The sequence below is a fragment of the Arvicola amphibius genome, chromosome 6 (assembly GCF_903992535.2).
Source record: "Arvicola amphibius chromosome 6, mArvAmp1.2, whole genome shotgun sequence".
NCBI classification, from domain to species: Eukaryota; Metazoa; Chordata; class Mammalia; order Rodentia; family Cricetidae; genus Arvicola; species Arvicola amphibius.
In genome coordinates, this window is record NC_052052.2 from 36,328,791 (window position 1) to 36,347,921 (window position 19,131).

Consider the following 19,131-nt stretch of genomic DNA (forward strand, 5'->3'; position numbering starts at 1 on the left):
AGATTTCCTGGTGTCCTTGTTTTTAACTGTTGAGTAATGCTTCATTGTGTAAATATACCACATTTTCTTTATGCATTCCTTGACTGAGGGACATCTAGTTTCTTTCCAGGTTCTGTTTGTCTTTTCCTCAATTTCTTTAAGGGATTTGTTCATATGCTTTCTAAGGACCTTTATTGACTTCATAAAGTAATTTTAAGGTTGTTTTCCTGTGCTTAATCTGTATTTATAGGTTTAACATATAAAGACAAACCTATTAAAATTATACCTGACTTCTTAACAGAGATACTAAAATCTAGACAGGCCTGGATGGATGTTTTGCAGACTCTAAGAGACCTTGGATGCTAGCCCAGACTACTATACCAAGCAAATCCTCAATCAACACAAATGAAGAAAACAGTCTTGATGTTGTAGGAGAGCTGGGCTTTAGTGATATTATATTGCCTTTACTTTTGCTATGTTCTTACACTTGTGCTTAAGCATAGGTATTTAAGATGATTATAGGTCTAGGTGTTGAATCCTTAGTTTGTCTTTGTTATATGGGTGTTTTGTTCCTTGATTTCTTTTTCCTCTCTGGTCTAATGGCCTAAGTGACTGGTGACCAGTGAGTCTTCAGGTTCAGTTTGGTGTCCCCTCTGGAGTTTTTTTGGTCTAGGGGGTCCCTAGATCTGACCTGGCCTCTGACAAAGCCTGAGTATTCTTCTGAAGTTGTAGACCAGAATATGTAGCCATGGGGAAGGGATGGAGACTGGGTTCCTTAGAACTTGTCTGACCTCTACAGTCCCTAGGACATACCTGGTGTCTAGGACAGATACCAGTGTTGGGGTACTTAGATCCAGTCTGTACTCCAGTAAAGCTGAAGGCATGTGCTCTAATAAAGTTGAAGTCTTCTTCTGAAGTTGTAGACCCAAATATGGAGCCAGAGGCCAGGGTTAAGGTGTTGGGGTTGTGTGAGTAGTCTGGGGGTGCAGTCTGGGGTTGTTGAATGGGCTTTAAAGGATTTGATGGGTGGTGTCCTCTCTGGCATCCAACACTGGCTTCCAGTACAGCTCCCTAGGAAGTGGTGATGTGGGAAGTACTTCTGTATATGTGTTACTTTTATTGGTTAATAAACAAATCTGCTCTGCCCTATGGCAGTGCAGAATATAGCCAGTTTGGAATATATATATATATATATATATATATATATATATATATATATACAGTATCAGAGAGAGACACCATATAGCTGCTGAAGACAGACACCAGATGGAACCTTACTGGTAGGCTACAGCCTCATGGCAATGAAAGATAATAGAAATGGCTTAATTTAAGATGTAAGAGTTAGTTAATACAAAGCATGAGCTAATAGGCCAAGCAGTGTTATATTGTGTAATTATTTGGGTCTGGGCAGCTGGGAAATGAATGAGCAGCCTCTGCTTGCACATGGTGCCCCAATGAGGGGTGACTACATGCACTTGAAACCTGAGAGACCTTGGGAAGGAATTCTAGACACAAAAGAACAGAGTTAAGCACAGCTCCTTAGTAGTCACATTTTTTTTTTCAGATGGGCTCTGTTGGAAGCAAACAGGGGCTTGTCTCCTTTAAGAGAGTTCTTCCTGACTCAGCATTGTCAATGAAGGCTGTGTGACTTTTTTTTAGGGGAGGGCTTCCTATTTGTGCTGGTTCTGTTATGGAGCACTTAAATGTGGTCTGTGAGCAGCTTATTACAAATTGCTTAATGATGACATAAACTAGCTGTGTCCCTGGAGCTGGGGCAGTGTGCATAGCTTGCAGAGCTGGTGGTGAACATAACTCTACCATGTTGGACTAGGTGGGGCCAAAGGGCAAAGCAGTCTTAGTCCTAGCTGGGTCCATTTAGCATTTAGAAGAAAAGGCACTCCTGGTCAGAAATGATTACAGATAAGCAATAAAGGCAGATTCAGATGAAAAAGATCTCTGAATGTATTACAGTGTTGGATAAATGTATGTAGGCTTGTGAGAGAGAAGAAAAAGAATATAGACAGTTATAAAAAGAAGTAAATAGTTTTAAAAAATAAAACAAAGTTTTTAAATAGACAGTAAAAGTAATATAAAAGAGTACAGACAATCATAGATTAAAGGAGTAAGGAAAAATAAGCCATGCAAAGATGGAATACACACAGAGTCTGGATTATGTATATTATTGTGTTTTCTTTAAAATTTTTGACTACACAGAGAAATTTGATTCTGGGAGCTGCTAAGCTAAACCAACACATATATTTTAAATGTATCTTGACTTCAAAATTTGAGTGTAAGGATATGTTACATTGGAAAACAGACTCTGCTTTTGTTTCCACAGAGGATAGGAATCTATGGATTCCTTATAGGCTAATGTGGTTTGATGGAACAAGACCCCCCAAAAGGCCTCTGTGAACCCCTAAAAATACTTCTCCCGACTTACAGCAGGAAGCAGTTTGGAGAAAAATGCGCCTAAATTCCCAAAATGACTGTTTATAAATATTTGTTTTCATTTAATAAATAATAATAAATAATAGAAATGGGTTAAGATGCAAGAACTAGTTAATAAGAAGCCTGAGCTAACAGGCCAAGCAGTGTTGTAATTAATATAGTTTCTGTGTGATTATTCAGTTCTGGGCAGCTGGGAAACAAATGAGTGGCCTCTGTTTATACTGTGGATCCTAGTGTGGGGTACAGGTGAGGGGGTTCTGCTAACTCTTAATGTGGCAGGTTAAAATGTTAATTTTCTCTGTTCTCATTCTTAATTAATCTCTGTCTTCTTTCTAAACAAATTTGTGCACTAAATAATGTTGGAAAAAGTGCCCTAAACTCAGAGAAGTTATTGTTAGTCTCAGTGAAAAACGTTGCATCCTTAAAGAATCATTTGACTTATATGTAACAGAAAAACAACACATGACATCATGAGTATTCATCTAAAAATGACAAATAGACTCTATAACTAAAGTATGCAGTATGTTTATCAAAGGTAGCAACTTATGGAATTGGTCAGAGGTACAAGATCCGGTTTCAATACATTTGTCCCAGAACAAAGTGTAAACCCATCTCTTACATAAACGGAGAAGAAATGGGCTACTCATAAAGGATGTGGCAATAGAGTCAATAAAATTCTGAGGCCCTTAGCAAGTCATTAAAAATTATAAAGTGGCTACAAAGCATGACATATTGGAGCTTGTCAAAAGCTTTTTTGGAATCTAATGAGATGGATCATGTAGTTTTTCTTCAGTTATTTTTTATATAGTGGATTACATTGATTGATTTCTTTTTTGGTTAAACTATTCCTGAATCACTGAGATGGAAACTACTCGGTCATGGGTGATGATTTTTTTAAATGTGTTCTTGGATTCTGTTTGCAAGTATTTTATTGAGTATTTTTGCATTTATGCTTCTAAGGGAAATTGGTCTGTAATTCTATTTCTTTGTTAAGTCATTGTGTGGTTTGGGTACCAGGCTGACTATGACCTCACAAAATGAATTTGGCAATGTTCTTTCTGCATCTATTTTGTGGAATCATTTGAGGAATATTGGTATTAGTTCTTCTTTGAATGTTTGGTAGAATTATGTACTAAAACTGTCTGACTCTGGACATATTTGGTTGGGAGACTTTTAATGACTGCTTTTATTTCAGTAGAAGTTATAGATCTGTTTAAAATATTTATCTAATCCTGATTTAACTTTGGTAAGAGGACCTATCAAGGAAATTATCTATTTCTTTTAGGTTTTCCAATTTTGTGCAGTGTAGATTTTTAAAGTATGACCTAATGATTCTTTAGATTTACTCAGATCTCTCTCAGAGTAAAATATCTATATATCTGCTCAGTCCCTACGAAGTTTCAGAGAGGAAATCATCCTACACCAAGGAAGTTGCAGTGAGGAAAGCATCCCTCACCAAGGAAGTTGCAGTGAGGAAAACATCCAAGAACAAGGAAGTTGTATTGGGAAAATCATCCTGCACCAAGGAAGTTGCAGTGAGGAAAGCATCCTGCACCAAGGAAGTTGCAGTGAGGAAAGCATCCAAGAACAAGGAAGTTGCATTGAGGAAAGCATCCTGCACCAAGGAAGTTGCAGTGAGGAAAGCATCGTGCACCAAGGAAGTTGCAGTGAAGAAAGAATCCTGGACTAAGGAAGTTGCAGGGAGGAAAGCAACCTAGACTAAGGAAGTTGCAGAGAAGAAGGCATCATGGACTAAGGAAGTTGCCGTGAGAAATCATCCTGGACCAAAAAAGTTGCAGAAATGAAATCATGCTGTTCCAATGAACTTGTGGCAATGAGATCTTAAATCTTCTTCAGCCCTTAAGATCAGATTGCAGTCTCAGCTGGGGAACTTGAGGAAGTAAGAAAAACAGAGAAAGATACAGATTTGAACTAAAAAATTATATATATGTATGTATATATATATATATATATATATATATATATATATATATATAAATGAAACACACAATTGAGGGATTCTTCTGATCAAATTTTGTTCTGTCTAAAAAGTGTAGATTTTTTAAAATACATTTTTAAATCAACATAGAATTACATTGCTTCCCTACTTCTTTTTCTTCCCGAGCTCCTTTCATGTACCCTCCTTCCAACCCATCCCATGCCACCCCCTGATGGACTCTTTTTCTTTTTTATTATTGTTAAACACTCACAGATATGTATATGTATGCACAAATATATAAGCACAACATGCTGAGACTGTTTTTGTTTTGTGTGTGTGTGTGTATATATATATATATGTATATATGTATATATATATAGTTTCAGAGCAAAAATAGCGATTTTGATTTTGATCTTTGTCAAAATATAGGTAACAATCAGTGTCCATTTGGTCTGTGATCCATATGCTCCTCCACATCTTAAACTCAGTAAGGATTGAATCAACATGAATTTCTTAAAAATAATTTTTTTGACAAATTTTCTTCAAATGTGAACATAGGATTTTGTTTTTGAAGAAAGGATGATTGAAGGCAATAAAAGCAATGATGCAAACTTTAGGGAAAAGTATTTTAGAACAAAATAATGTACTTTTGTGTATAGTCAATGTTTATCAGCAAAATAAAATATTTTCTTAATTATTAAAAATTCTAAAATTATATTACCTATATATTATTTTTGCAATTTTCATAAAATAGTATTAAAGTAAATATAATAGCATCATAAATAAAAACTACCAGATTTATAGAAAGGCAGCTAATAAACATAAAATGAATCACTAAGTCTATATATTTCCTGAATGAATTAAAATATATCAATGAGAATGGCTGAAGAGATGGCCCAGTGATTAAGAGTATTTGTTGCTCTTCCAGAGGATCAGAGTTTGGTTCCCAGTACCCATGTTAGACGGCCCATAACCATGTAACTCCAGTTCCAGAGAATTCAAAACCCCCTCCAAGCTTCTTTTTCAATATGGACTCACATGTACATACCCGTACACAGTCATAGACAAAATATACACACAATTAAAAGTGAAAAATCCTTAAAATACATCAATCAGAAATATAAATGGACCCAAAGATAGTATTCAAGATGATGCTGAAACTAAATGAAATAAAAAAATAATAGCTGCTTGGATATTTTAGAATATATCCTTAAACAATGATAAAAAACAGTTTCAAAGCCGGGCGGTGGTGGAGCACGCCTTTAATCCCAGCACTCGGGAGGCAGAGGCAGGCAGATCTCTGAGTTCGAGGCCAGCCTGGTCTACAAGAGCTAGATCCAGGACAGGCTCTAGAAACTACAGGGAAACCCTGTCTCGAAAAACCAAAAAAAAAAAAAAAAAAAAAAAACAAACAAACAAACAAAAAAAAACAGTTTCAATGTAAAGAAATACAAAAGCAATCAGTACAGGACAGGCTCCAAAGCCACAGCGAAACCCTGTCTTGTAAAACCAAAAGAAAAGAAAAGAAAAGAAAAGCAATCAGTAAATGTGAGCTGTAGTCTTTAATGACTAAGCCATCTTTCCAGCTCAGATCTGAAAGCTCCTTCCATGTTAGCTAGCTTTCATAGTTCTGGAATGTACTATGTGTGCTACCAGAGGGTAAAAGCAATCATTAATTTTACCTAGTTGTGAACCCTGCAGGCTTGCTGCTGTAAAAATGGCACAAACATCAAAAGATTAAGCAACCACTTATTCATTGGATTTAAGTTTCCAATCCACAAGATGAATGCCATATCTGGCTCCATTATCAGGCAAAGAACCTGTGATTAAACAGGATGTAGACTTCAGGGGTGGGGGAAATCTACTACCATAATACTGATAGATGGACGTAGCATTAAACCAATACCTAATGACTTGTTATTATAGATCACTGCATCTCTGAAAACTCACCTGAGAAGCTCACATTTGTAGTAGACAATAAATAGCACAGACACTCATAACTGGACAAGGTAAGGCAATAAACAACTACAGAATGGTCAGCCTTAAAGGGTTGTATACTCCAATCCCCTCTCAGGGATCAAGGATCGCTATAGAAGCGTGTAAGAGCCAGAAGTGGTGAATAAGTGCGAGGAAACAGTATATTCTGACACAGCAGGGTAGCTACATACACTAACTCACAATAATTGTAACAGCCTGAGAAAGACCTATGCAAGCCTGAACCAGACCAAACCCCAGCAAGTAATGGGGATTGGACATGAAATTTTATTTTTAGTGTTGGAGTCATTGGCAATTGTTAGCTTCTGGGAAAAGGAGAGACAGATTTCTAAAATTATGACCCCTTGAAATTTCCTATGCCAAAGAAATGAGTCCATTACTTTTAAGTTCAGCCTCATGCAAATTAGCAGGATGTGGACAGAAGATAGCCAGACTTTATGCCAAGATGTTCTGTGAATGGCCTTTAGTCCAGTTGTCTACAGAGACTTTATTTCCTTGGAAGCTGTCGAGATGGACCTATTTCAAACACACTTTTCTTAGCACTGTCCTCCAGGCTCCTAGTAGAGTGGCCTGCTAAGTTCTCTGTATAGAGTTCATGTGCTTTTCTAGTTTAAAGTTCCAAAGTCTTTCATGTTTCTCCAAAACACACCAGGATAGGATTCTTCACAGGAATACCCCACTCTTTGGTAATAAACACCTTTATTAGTTACTTTTGATTACTGTGGTAAAATGCCACAATCTAAAGTGACTTACAAAAGAAGCTTTATTTTTGATTATGGTTTCAGGGATGTGTAGGGTCCCTCACGTATAGACAGAGAGGTAATAAAGCAGGTGACTGGGTCAGAAAGCTGAGAGATCCCACCCGGACAATACAGAGGGTCACAAAGTCTGTGGTGCTGGTAATGATGTTGACATTCAGTAGTCGACGTAGGAAGGAGGCTTATTATCTGAGATTGTAGCTATGCCTCCTTCATTCCTACTACACCCTTGCTACAAATGATCTTGGGAGAGTCTAGAATATACAAGAAGAGAAAGTTTAACCGAATAGGGGCTACTTAATGCAGCGCTCATGAGGTTGTCATTAATGATGGAATGAAGCCGCTCAGGAACCACTCATGGTCTTGTGAGTAGCCCTACCACTCATTTCCTCAAGTACCAATAATCTCAGTGGCTCACCAAGTTGGACTTGGGTGGAATTTTTATTTGGCCTGCGACTGATGCTCAATATGGAGTGAATATATGTTCACATCTTTTTAGGTAAACTTAATGTAACAGTGCCCCAAACAGCATCACATGTGTGACACCAAAGAATGTTGCAAGCTCAAATAATAAGTACACCCTCTTGTATGATGTCTGCAGAGGTCTCTGTGTGCCTGGACTAAAGGAAGTAAGGATATTTATTCTGATGACCCTGGGTTCACAGGTTACCCTGAAGATTTCTTCTAAAACACTTCTATGAGTTAATACCTTCAGTCGGTGATGTGTGGGGTGTGGCCTATTACTGAGATGCTTTCAAGGCAATTCCCCATTATCTAATGACCCCAGCATATTCAGGGCCTTGGTTTTCTTGGCCAAAACTTCAAGTTTCCTTCTTATTTGCACAAACTTCAATTTTTCAAAAATAATCTTGCTCCGCTTTCTTTCACATGTCTACCTGTAAACTACAAAAGGCAGACATTAATTCATGCTACAGTAAAGCGTTGGAGTAACATTTTTTTCTGCAAAATTAATTAGTTCGCCAGTAGTAAGTTCACAAAATGTCAACAATGTCAGATTGTAACATGGCTTCTCCCCAAACACCTATGAGCACAGTCTTTGCTATCCACATTTGCAAGAAGAATCCCGGATCCCATCTGAATCACCCTAGAAATGTTTTTGAGATTTTTGAACCAGAATCGCCAAATTGCACTCAGACTCATTGTTGTTACAACACTGATCCCACTTTTCTGTCTGTGAGCTTCCCGTCATTGTAAGAAATACCCAAGTGAATCAATTTAATGGAGAAATATTTTACAGATGATTTTAGAGAGTTTACTACGTGGCCATCTGCATGCATTGTCTGGATAAGGTGAGGATGTTTCTGATAGAGTAGTTCAAACTTTGAAACCAAATGTGAAGAAATTATGTAAATATGGCAAAGAGCCCAGTATTCAAGAAGCTCCAGAGAATGTCTGGATGAAACCATAGTGGGCTTTCCATGTTTACCAGGGACAGTTGTCCTAATGTACCATCAGAGCTATATGTCATTGGCATTGAAGGAATTAATACTGGTGCTAACAGAAGTTCCAGGGGTCCCAAGAAGGCTCTGATTTAGAAGTCATTAAATAACTCTTGTTGTCTTTCTTAATCCAGTTATTGAAACATAAGGAACAGAAAGTCGACTTTCTGGCTATCTAGACAGCCATCATTTGATTTCCCCACCTTCCCCACGACATTTACCTCTCAGTATGAAGTAGAGAAAGAAAATAAGCATGACAGCAAACACGATCAGCATGCTCAGGATGATAGTAATGTCATTCAACCACATAGCATCCAAGTCAAACTGTGCATCTGAAGCAAAGACTGGGTGGAGATGCAAGAATTAGGAAGTTCAAAGCATAGAAAGGAAGGCTGTATTACAGATTTAGATAGATTCACCTTTCTGGTTCCAATTGTTCTGTATTTCTGAATATATGAAGTTGTGGAAGAAATAGTTTGAGTCACATGGATGAATCTAAAAATGAATGCTCTTGGGTTAAACCTGGAGGAATCTATAAGAAAACAGATATACATTATGCTATTCAAAGGAGCTTGATACATGTTCTGACTGGCCAGAGTCTGAAGAACTCATGGGTATGTATTACACTTTTATCTCCTTTATGAAGTCGTAAGAGGACCCAAGAACCCAGCGTCTTCTAAAGGGTATGGTGAAATAGTGTTATCTTAAGATGAAAAGAAGTTGAAGGTATATTACAACTTTCAAAAGTAGCATGCTTATGTGTAGCATAAACATCCATTAAAATATATTTTCTAGTTAAAGTGGAAAACCTTCTCAGATCTTCAAATTTATCATTATTCTCTGTAATGGTAGCAACCCATGTCAAAAATTAGGGATGATTGTTTCATTGCTGCATAATTATGTTGATTAGAAACTACATTCCTGGGTGAGCCAGCTCCCACATTGCAAGCATGAGAGGGGTGTCCCCATTACCCATCTGTCTTGTACACGTATGATTGGGTGAGAGTTACCCTTTACCCCGCCCTCAGCAATTACCCATCAAAGTCTGGGGCAGGTGGTCATAAGAGCAGGAAAACCAACATTGTTAGTGTAGGTGTGGGTGAGCCAGTACCAAATTGTAAGCGTGGGAGAACTGTCCCCATTTCTCATCTGGCGGGCCAACCCTACAACTGCCCAGGCCCAAATATGTGTTTGTGAGTTGGCATGCCCCATCATCCACCCCAACTATGACCATCTGGAGATGTGAAGAGAAATGGTCCACAGACTCAAAACTAAAGGATCTCCATAACACAGGACAACATATAGGAAGAGTCCTAGTGAGAGCCCAGCATCAATAGTGGAGTAGAAATCAGAGGCCTTGAACCAGACCAGTGTCTCTGCAATGAACACTTACAAGTAAAGAACATGAACAAAGAGGTTTACTGCATGACTCACTATCACACTGCAGCTTCCATGATGAGATTTTTAATATTTTTCTTTAATATTTTTTCCTAGTTTTTATTTTAAATTTTCTTTTACTGTGGACTCTGGGGGTATAGTGGGAGAGGGTGGATGTGAAGAGATGGGAAAATGAATGGGATCAAGATACATGATGTAAAACACAGATAAATAGTTTAAAAAAACCTTCTTTCTGTAGACAGAGGCTGCTTTTTTTATTTCCCCACCACCCAGACCCAAATAATCACACAGCACTCTATTAATTATAACAATGTTTTGCCTATTAGCTCAGGTTTCTTATTAACTAACTCTTACATCTTAAGTTAATGCATTTCTATTAATCTATGTATCACCACAAGACTGAGGCCTACCATTAGGCTTCTTCCCAGAGATGCAGGGATGTTTCAACATATGAAAATCTGTCAACGTAATCTATCATATAAACAAACTGAAAGAAAAAAAAATCTGATCATCTCATTAAATGCTAAAAAAGCCTTCGACAAAATTCAACATCCCTTCATGAGAAAGCTCTTGGAGAAATCACAAATACAAGGAACATACCTAAATATAACAAAAGCAGTATGCAGCAAACTTACAACCAATACCAAATTAAATGAAGGGAAACTCAAATGATTCCACTAAAATCAGGAACAAGACAAGGTTATCCAGTCTCTCCATATCTATTCAATAAAGTACTCGAAGTTCTAGCTAGAGCATTAAGAAAACAAAGAAGATCAAAGGGTTACAAATTGGAAAGGAACTGGTACATTTGCACAATAGAGTACTACACAGCAGAAAGAAATATCGACATCTTGAATTTTGCAGGAAAATGGATGGAGCTAGAAAACACCATTTTGAGTGAGGTAACCCAGACACAGAAAGACAATTTTCACATGAACTCACTGATAAGTAGCTTTTAAACATAAAGCAAAGAAAGCCAGCCTACAAAGCACAATTCCAGAGAACCTAGACAGCAATGAGGACAGAAGAGAGACATATATAGATCTAATCTACATGTGAAGTTGAAAAAGACAAGAGTAAATTGGGAGCATGGGAACATTGAAAGAGGGTTAGACAGGAGGAAAGAGGCAGGGAGGGAAGCAGAGAAAAATGTTGAGCTCAATAAAAATCAATAAAATAATTGGAAAGGAAGAAACCAAACTTTCACTATTTGCAGGTGATATGATAGTATGTATGTATATATAAGTGACTCCAAAAATTCTGCCAGGAAACTCCTACACCTGATAAATACCTTCAGTGATATGGCATGACACAAGACTAACTAAAAAACCCCCCAAAATTAGTAGTCCTCCTATATAAAAGAGACAAATGTGTTGAGAAAGAAATCACAAAACATCATCCTTTATAATAGCCACATATATTACAAAATACTTTGGGGGTAAGTCTAAGCAAACAGTTGAAAGGCCTGTATGATAAAAACTTTAAGTCTTTGAAGAAAAAAATTGAAGAATATACCAGAAAAGGAAAAGATTTCCCATGCTCTTGGATAGGTAAGATTAACACAGTAAAAATGACAATCTTATTAAAGGCAATCTATAGATTCAATGAAATTTCTATCAAAATCCCAACACAATTTTTCACAGACCTTGAAAGAACAGCATTCAACTTCATATGGAAAAGCAAAAAACCCAGAATAGGCAAAACAATCCCATACAGGATCGCAACTCAAACTACAATCTCAAAATGACTTTGAGATATCATCCTATGCATGTCAGAACGGTAGAGGAAAGGGGATAGGGGATGAGAACATGAAGGAACAGGATGGTCCAGTTGGGGTAGGGTTGGAGTGGGAGAGCAATGAAAGAGCTATCTTAATAGAAGGAGACATATGGTATTGGGGGAAACCAGGTGCTAGGGAAAATCCCAGAAATCCACATGGGCCACTCCAGATAAGACCCCTAGTAATAGCGGAGGGGTGCCTGAATTGGCCTTCCTTCCTAAACAGATTGGTGCCTACCCTAACTGTCATAATACAGCCTTCATCCAGTAACTAATGGAACCAGATGCAGAGATCCTCAGCAAAGCACCAGGCTGAGCCCCAGCACAAAAACCTGAAGAGAAGGAGGAGGGCTTATATGAGCAAGGAAGGTCAAGATCATGGCAGGAAAATCTACAGAGACAGCTGAACCAAGCTCTGGGGAATTCATGAATTCTAGACCAACACCTGTGGAGCCCTAATAGGACCAAACTAGGAACTCTGCATGTGGGAGACAGTTGTGCAGCTTGGTCAATCCGAGGGGCTCCTCTCAGTGGAACCAGAACCTATCCTTGGTGCATGGTCTAGCTTTTTGGAGTCCATTCTCTAGGGTGAGATGGAGTGCTTCTGCTCATCCTTGATGCAGAAGGAAGGGGCTTGATCCTGCCCCAACTTAATGGGCCAGACTTTGTTGCCTTTCCATGGGAGGTCTTACCCTTTAGGTGGAGTGGATGGGATGTGGGCTGGCAGGGGGAGGCAAGGGGAGCCTGGAAGAGGGGTGGGAGGGAGAACTGTAGTTGGAATGTAACATGAAATTTAAAAATTAAATAAAAATATTCAAAAAAGAAGCTGGAGCACTTATACACTATTGAATTGTGGGAATGTCAAATGAACACTGTGGAAAAAGGAATAATAATTCATTAAATGTGTGCAAACAGAGGTATCATAGTATTCTGAAGTTCCTCTTCTAAGTGTACAGCATCAAAGAATTGAAATCAGAATCTAGAAGAAATCCTTGTGTCTTTATGTTCACAGTAGCATTATGTTAGTGTGCTACATGCACTTCAACCGCTAGGGGCTGTGCTTCATCAATATAAATATACAGTCTTTGATAAAATACTAGAAAAGTTAACAGAAGCTTAATCTTAACTTTCTTGTGAAAAATAAATGTTTCTACATTCAAATTACTTGTTAATTTTTTTCTAAAATACTTTGCAGCAATCAATGACTTATTTTAATTTTTAAATGATCTTAACACTAAATTTATTTTTATGCTAAAATGGACATACATAAGTTTTACTAAGCTACGAATTTTTAACTTCTCCATTTGAATAGTGAATGTGTTTATATTTTTATGTGACCACTAGTACCATCTATTTCCAGAATCCTTTTTAATCTCACAAACTGAAACATTAATCTATCAAACAATTTTTCTACTTGCAACTCTAGCAACCACAACTCTATTTTATACCTGCATGGTGTTGATAACCAGAAAAATTATTTTAAAAAAGCTGGAACACTTGCACACTATTGAATAGTGGGAATGTAATGATAAAAATGGAATGGTACAGTATTTGTCTATTATGACTAGTTAATCACAATGTCTTAGATGTTTGCCTATGTGTGGATATAGTAGACCCACAGTGTAAGATAACTGCAAAATTCTCTTTCAGCTTAATTTTATTTAAGGCAATTTGTGCCTTCAATCCATCTAACCATTATAAAAATGTCCTCTAATTTAAGACTTCTGCAGTGGGGCTTTTCATGCAGAGTTGCACTTATTTTAATTAAATGCTTTATCATGCAAATTAAAGGTAAAGTAGAGTGCACATTTTAAATAAGTTACGTCCAGCTATCTCTAAAGTTTCACAATTGCCATTTCAACTTCCTTCTCTTTGAGAAGAGGAGTCCATTATGGGTGTTAATGTCCATCATGAAATTGAGAAAAAAAATTTGAGAAAATGTGGGTAATTTTGATGAGCAAGTCATCTTTTGGACATCGATTGCAAGAAGAAATCTGTCATTAAAACATTTAAGCTCTGTTGGATTATTATCTCCTCCTGTTGGATATTATATATCTAGCCTAAAGATATGGGATGATCAAATTAATTTATTAAGTAAAAAAATTTTACTTAATTAATTATAATTAATATATGTTATCAATTATAATTAATTGAGTAAAAATATTTTACTTTAATTACTAAATTAAAATATAATTTATTAATTCAAAAATAATATTATCAAACTGAAGAAAACTGTTCAGGAGCAGATGTACAATTACTTTGTGTCTTTTAACCCATAAAACCCCAGAGACTGAAATCCAGACATCATGATGTGTTCCAGAGCCTATCGTCTTTAAATTCAAGCTGACATAAGTCTCTTTTTTCTAAGCTGTGACTAGGCATTTGGAAAAAAGAGATTTATAGAAAGATACCATCTCCTTTACATCACATACCTCTATTTTTTTTGTATAAGCGGTGGATGAGTACTACAAGTGCAACAACAGAAAGAACGGTTATCCCAATGGCCACAAGGCAAGAAAAGCGGCATGTGCAGCAGTGACCTAAAGAAAGAGAGGGTTAAAATCACTGGTTATTTGTTGGTGGGAACTTTAAATTAAGGAAAAAGGGCAAGGTCTACATTTTAATGTCATTTTTCTACATTTCATATAGTACTAACGCCAAAAAGTAAAGGATCAGAGAACAGTTGGTCACAGGAACAAAAAGCACAGTTGATTTTAGGGTGGAGATGGTATTGTGTGGAGGACAAACATACTTAGAAAAGACAGATCATGTTTGTCTTTCTCTCATCTATCCATCAGTGGGGCAAAGAGCAGAACATAATGTTCATGGTTGCCATTGTCATTTTATCTGAGCCTGAAAGATGCTGGGAAATGGATAATTCTAAAGAACTGTGAACTGCCTGAGATCTGTACACTTTGGATATAAAGAATTTCATCAAGAGGACTGAAGATGGTCCTTGTCATTCAGGCACAATCAGCCTGGCTCTCCAGGAGATAATCTAGGAAAAATAGAAAGAGTGTGATCTGAAGGGTGCTGGATACATGTGGACCATAAGGCCATGCCAGGGAGACAATGGTAATAAAGAAGTGAGGAAACATTCTCCACTTGGCACAGGATGCTTGAACACTGACAATCAATAAAGCAGCAGCAAGATGCCATTTCAAAAAGACCTTTGCTTATGGTGGTTCAGTAGCTCAAGACCCTAGGCGAACCATGCTAAGTGATATAGAACTATACACTAAAAGCCATAACCAGAACACTATGAGATTATAAAAAAGTGGACCATGAATCAGGCCTGAATATTATTCATTGAGCTGAAAATCTGGAGAGATGAATCTTTACACAGATTCCAAGCAACGTTCAGGAACTGCATGAAAATGAAGCTAACATTCACCATTGACTTCAGAAGGAATTTTCACAGGTGTGACCAGATCTGAAGTTCCACCTGTGAAGCACTGAAGATAGTCTTAGGAAAGCATCAGTAATCCAATCAACCAAAGAAACACTCAGCAATGAGAATGGGACTACCCCTAACGGTGGAATTCCCTGGAGTGGGGAAAGAACATGAGCAAGTCTGAATGAAAACCAGCATCAGGTCCGTCACTTTTCAGGTCCCATCTGATTTTTATGAGTAGATCAGATCCTCTGAGCAGGACATCTTAGCCCTGTTCTGCTCTGCTCTTGTCTACATCACTTTCCCCATTTCACCTTTTTAGATATCTGTCTTAATAACTTTTGTTAGCTTTTTCTTCTCCTAAAAGATCTAACCCCCCACACGCTTATGAGCGTCTGGCTGCTGGTAGTTGCTAGAGAAGGGTAAATAATTGTCTTCAGTGATGCAGCCACTGTTAAGTTCCCATGCTCCAGGAAATAATGTCTCATAAATTGAAGTCAATGGATTTCCAAACCCAATAAAACAAAACAAAAATGTAACATAAAAGGAGCTAGGGTATTTCCTGTGAAGAAGATATTCAGTGGGATTATGAGGGATGTCAAAGGGTTAATGAGAGAGTGAAAATGCCCAAAAATACAATATTCAATCTAGTAACTTGTCAAATAAAAAGCTTTAAATTTGTTGATGAAAGGACCTTTAAAATATTTTTTAGTGTATATCATAGTGGAAGAATTCAGCTGTGTCTTCTCTTCATGAACGTGTTCCACAGGGCCGGGCGGTGGTGGCGTACGCCTTTAATCCTAGCACTCAGGAGGCAGAGGCAGGTAGATCTCTGAGTTCGAGGCCAGCCTGGTCTACAAGAGCTAGATTCAGGACAGGCTCTAGAAACTACAGGGAAACCCTGTCTCGAAAAACCAAAAAAAAAAAAAAAAAAAAAAAAGTGTTAAGTGTTCCACATTTGGGGAACCTGCATTAGACCAAACTAGCCCTCTGAATGTGGGTGAAGTTATGTGCATTTATCTGTTGGTGGCAGCCCGAGCAGTGGGATCAGGAGTTATCCTGGGTGCATGAACTGGCTTTTTGAAGCCCCTTCCTTATGGTGGGATATCTTGCTCAACCTTGATAGTTTTTTTGACTCTCCAAGGGAGGCCTTACATCCTCTGAGGAGTGGAAGGGAGTATGAAGGGAGGAGGTGGGGTGGGAAGGGAGGAAGGAGGGTGCAGGAGAAAAGGAGGAGGGGGAACTTTTGTTGGCACATAAAATAAAAAAAGTTTTTTAAATAAAAAAATTTTAAAACAAGAAAATGTTTCACAATTAGGTAGTATTCATTCCTCTGCAAGGAAATTATAGGCACAGTCAAATCTAAATAAATTTAGTGTAAGATATGAGTGTTTGTGTGCCTTATATTGTCTTTTACCTGGCATTAGTATCCATGTGATTTAGGTTCAAAATTTAATTTTGCTATTTTAATATTTAATCTTTACATTTAATAAATCTTATATTTGTTCATAAGTTTAATAGGTAATTCTTTAGTAATAATATTTAGTTAACTATATACAGCACAGGTTACAATACTTACTACTTGTAAGACTTTTGGAGTAAGGTTTGTCAATAGTTAAGCCTCAATTAGTGCTAGCATCTTATGATGATATGACTAATTTCTACTATAAGATCAACTCTGCACCTTTCAGAATGATCTAGAAGCACTTTGAAGACAAGATGAATAAAATGTTGCCGGCTCAACATGCACCAGAGATAAAGCCTTAATAATTGGGTGGGATTTGGGTGGCAAAATTCTACTTAAAAGAGTCTCTAACTACAAATCTCTCAAGAGGGGTCTGAGATTCTGAAGAAGGGCATGCATTCAATGATGCAGGAAAACAACAACAAAGCCCTACTTCTTTAACATAAAAACTAGATTGTGTAAAGAAGTGAACAAGTAAAGTGTGAGTTTACTTTTGCCAAACAGCAATAAAGAAGAATAAATGTAGCGAGTCTGGCTTTGTGCTGCAGAGTTAGATGCACTTTGGGAGAATGCCAGCTGTTTTAATTCAGATAGTAGAGCTCAGGGAGGGAGTTCAGCTGGGAATAAAAGGGGAAGTCAAGGAATAGAAGAGAAACACAGAAATGCTGACACCCAAATCCTTAACTAACAACTAAGCTGCATGTGGGAGAGTTTCCAAAGATCTTGAATATGCACTGAAAAGATAGAGCTGCTTATGAAGTAATCTGTCAGTTCAAGGTTATTAAAATTAGCACATATTTAAAACTGAACTTCTGTATATTTGTGTTTTAATTTTTTTGTGACTTTCCAAGTTCACTTCGTCCAAGTATAACACCGTTGAAAAGGAATGCCATTTTTTTTCCTCCTGGGAAAATAGATAATCTGATAGTCCAACTGGTATACCTCTCCTTATAGGTTAAGGTTTCCTGGGGTTGTATTGAATGAAAACTATTCAGCCATATCTGCAATGTTTTTTTTTTTTTTGTTTGTTTGTTTTTTTGTTTTTCGAGACAGGGTTTCCCTTTAGTTTCTAGAGCCTGTCCTGGAACTAGCTCTTGTAGACCAGGCTGGCCTCGAACTCAGAGATCCGCCTGCCTCTGCCTCCCGAGTGCTGGGATTAAAGGCGTGTGCCACCACCGCCCGGCCTGCAATGTTAAGTTTAGATCTTTACTTTCTGCCCTCAATGAGCCCAATGGAACCCTGAAGAAGTCAAAAGAGAAGGATGTACAAATGTTGAATATTAAGAAACTTTCCAATTTTTTGTATCTATCAACACGGGAATAGAAAGTTTCATTTTGACTGATGCAAATAAATTAAGACATTCACAAAAATCTTTTATCAGCAAGAGAGGAACTTTTTTTTTTTTTTTCTTTTTTTTTTTTTTGGTTTATTGATTAGAATTTATTTTTTTTTTATTTTTTTTTCTCATGGTTTATTTTTTTTTATATTTAAAAATTTCCATCTCCTTCCCTCCTCCTCCCCCCTCCCTCCCCTCCTTCTCCCCTTCCTCTCCCCTCCTTCTCCCCCTTCCCTCCCCTCCCCTCCACCCATACCTCCCCTCCCTCCCTCTCAAGGCCAAGGAGCCATCAGGGTTCCCCGCTCTATGCTAAGACCAAGGTCCTCCCAACTCCCCCCAGGTCCAGGAAGGTGATCGACCAAGCTGAGAAGGCTCCCACAGAGCCCGTCCATGAAGAACAATCAGAGCCCAGAGCCATTGTCCTTTGCTTCTCAGAACTTTTATGGACAAAGATATATGTCTAATGTATGACCCACGATAATATTCTTGCAGACACTCTTCTAAATAAAACGTCATACAGTGTTAGTTCTTTCTCCCTATCCCATTTTGATTCTCTCTTCCTGAAAACATACTTACCTTCCATGCTACGTAGTTTACAACTGTGAGTTATGACGAAGAGTACCATCATAATCAGAATTGCAGTCACAATCATCCACCAAATAGTGTTCCAAGAAAATATGTCATCTGAAATAGAAAACCACAAATTTTACAACCCAGATAATTCAGAATGTTTGGATCAACCCAAATAGGAGAGCCATATCCAAGCCTTCCCCAATCCTATCACCTTGGAATGGTAAATTTAGGCCAGTTTGGAGAGGCATATATGACCTGTATGAAAAGTATCATAGGTGCAAATTTGTAGGTCAGTGCAAAGACTAAAAGCCATTCTCTCTATTCTTTCCATCATTTTTGTCTCATGAAATCCCCAACTATAATGTAAGAGGGAAAGGAAAATTCTTTCCCCACAGGGAAAAGTCACAGGTTTCCAGGGAGCTAATACAGTCAGTTCCAAATCAGTGCTTCAGTTCTATCTGAACTCTTAGGACACATGCAGTGCCAATGTTCTCACTGAATGATGGTAAAATTATTAGCACAGAGAGCAGAAGCAATGAAAAGGCAGGTGTGCTGTTTAGTTCTTGTGTCAAGTTGACACAAACTACAGTGATCTTGGAGGAAAGGA

General features: G+C 37.7%; 2 protein-coding genes across 12 annotated transcripts in view; one reads left to right on the forward strand and one right to left on the reverse strand.

Annotated features, from left to right (window-relative positions):
• The window catches only part of LOC119816217 (selection and upkeep of intraepithelial T-cells protein 9-like), a 120,535-nt gene extending 115,331 nt beyond the window's left edge, over positions 1 to 5,204 (forward strand). For all 11 annotated transcript variants that reach the window (XM_038332643.1, XM_038332652.1, XM_038332644.1 and 8 more), the window contains one exon: positions 3,815 to 5,204. In XM_038332643.1, coding sequence (XP_038188571.1) covers positions 3,815 to 4,117 — 303 coding nt within the window. In that variant the 3' untranslated portion in view covers positions 4,118 to 5,204. The remainder of the gene's footprint in view (positions 1 to 3,814) is intronic.
• Positions 5,205 to 8,765: 3,561 nt separating this feature from the next.
• The window catches only part of LOC119817233 (putative selection and upkeep of intraepithelial T-cells protein 1 homolog), a 54,091-nt gene continuing 43,725 nt past the window's right edge, over positions 8,766 to 19,131 (reverse strand). Inside the window, exons 6-7 of the mRNA XM_042055299.1 lie at positions 18,528 to 18,635; positions 8,766 to 8,923 (exon numbers count right to left, since the gene is read on the reverse strand). Of these exons, the coding sequence (XP_041911233.1) occupies positions 8,766 to 8,923; positions 18,528 to 18,635 (266 nt within the window). The remainder of the gene's footprint in view (positions 8,924 to 18,527; positions 18,636 to 19,131) is intronic.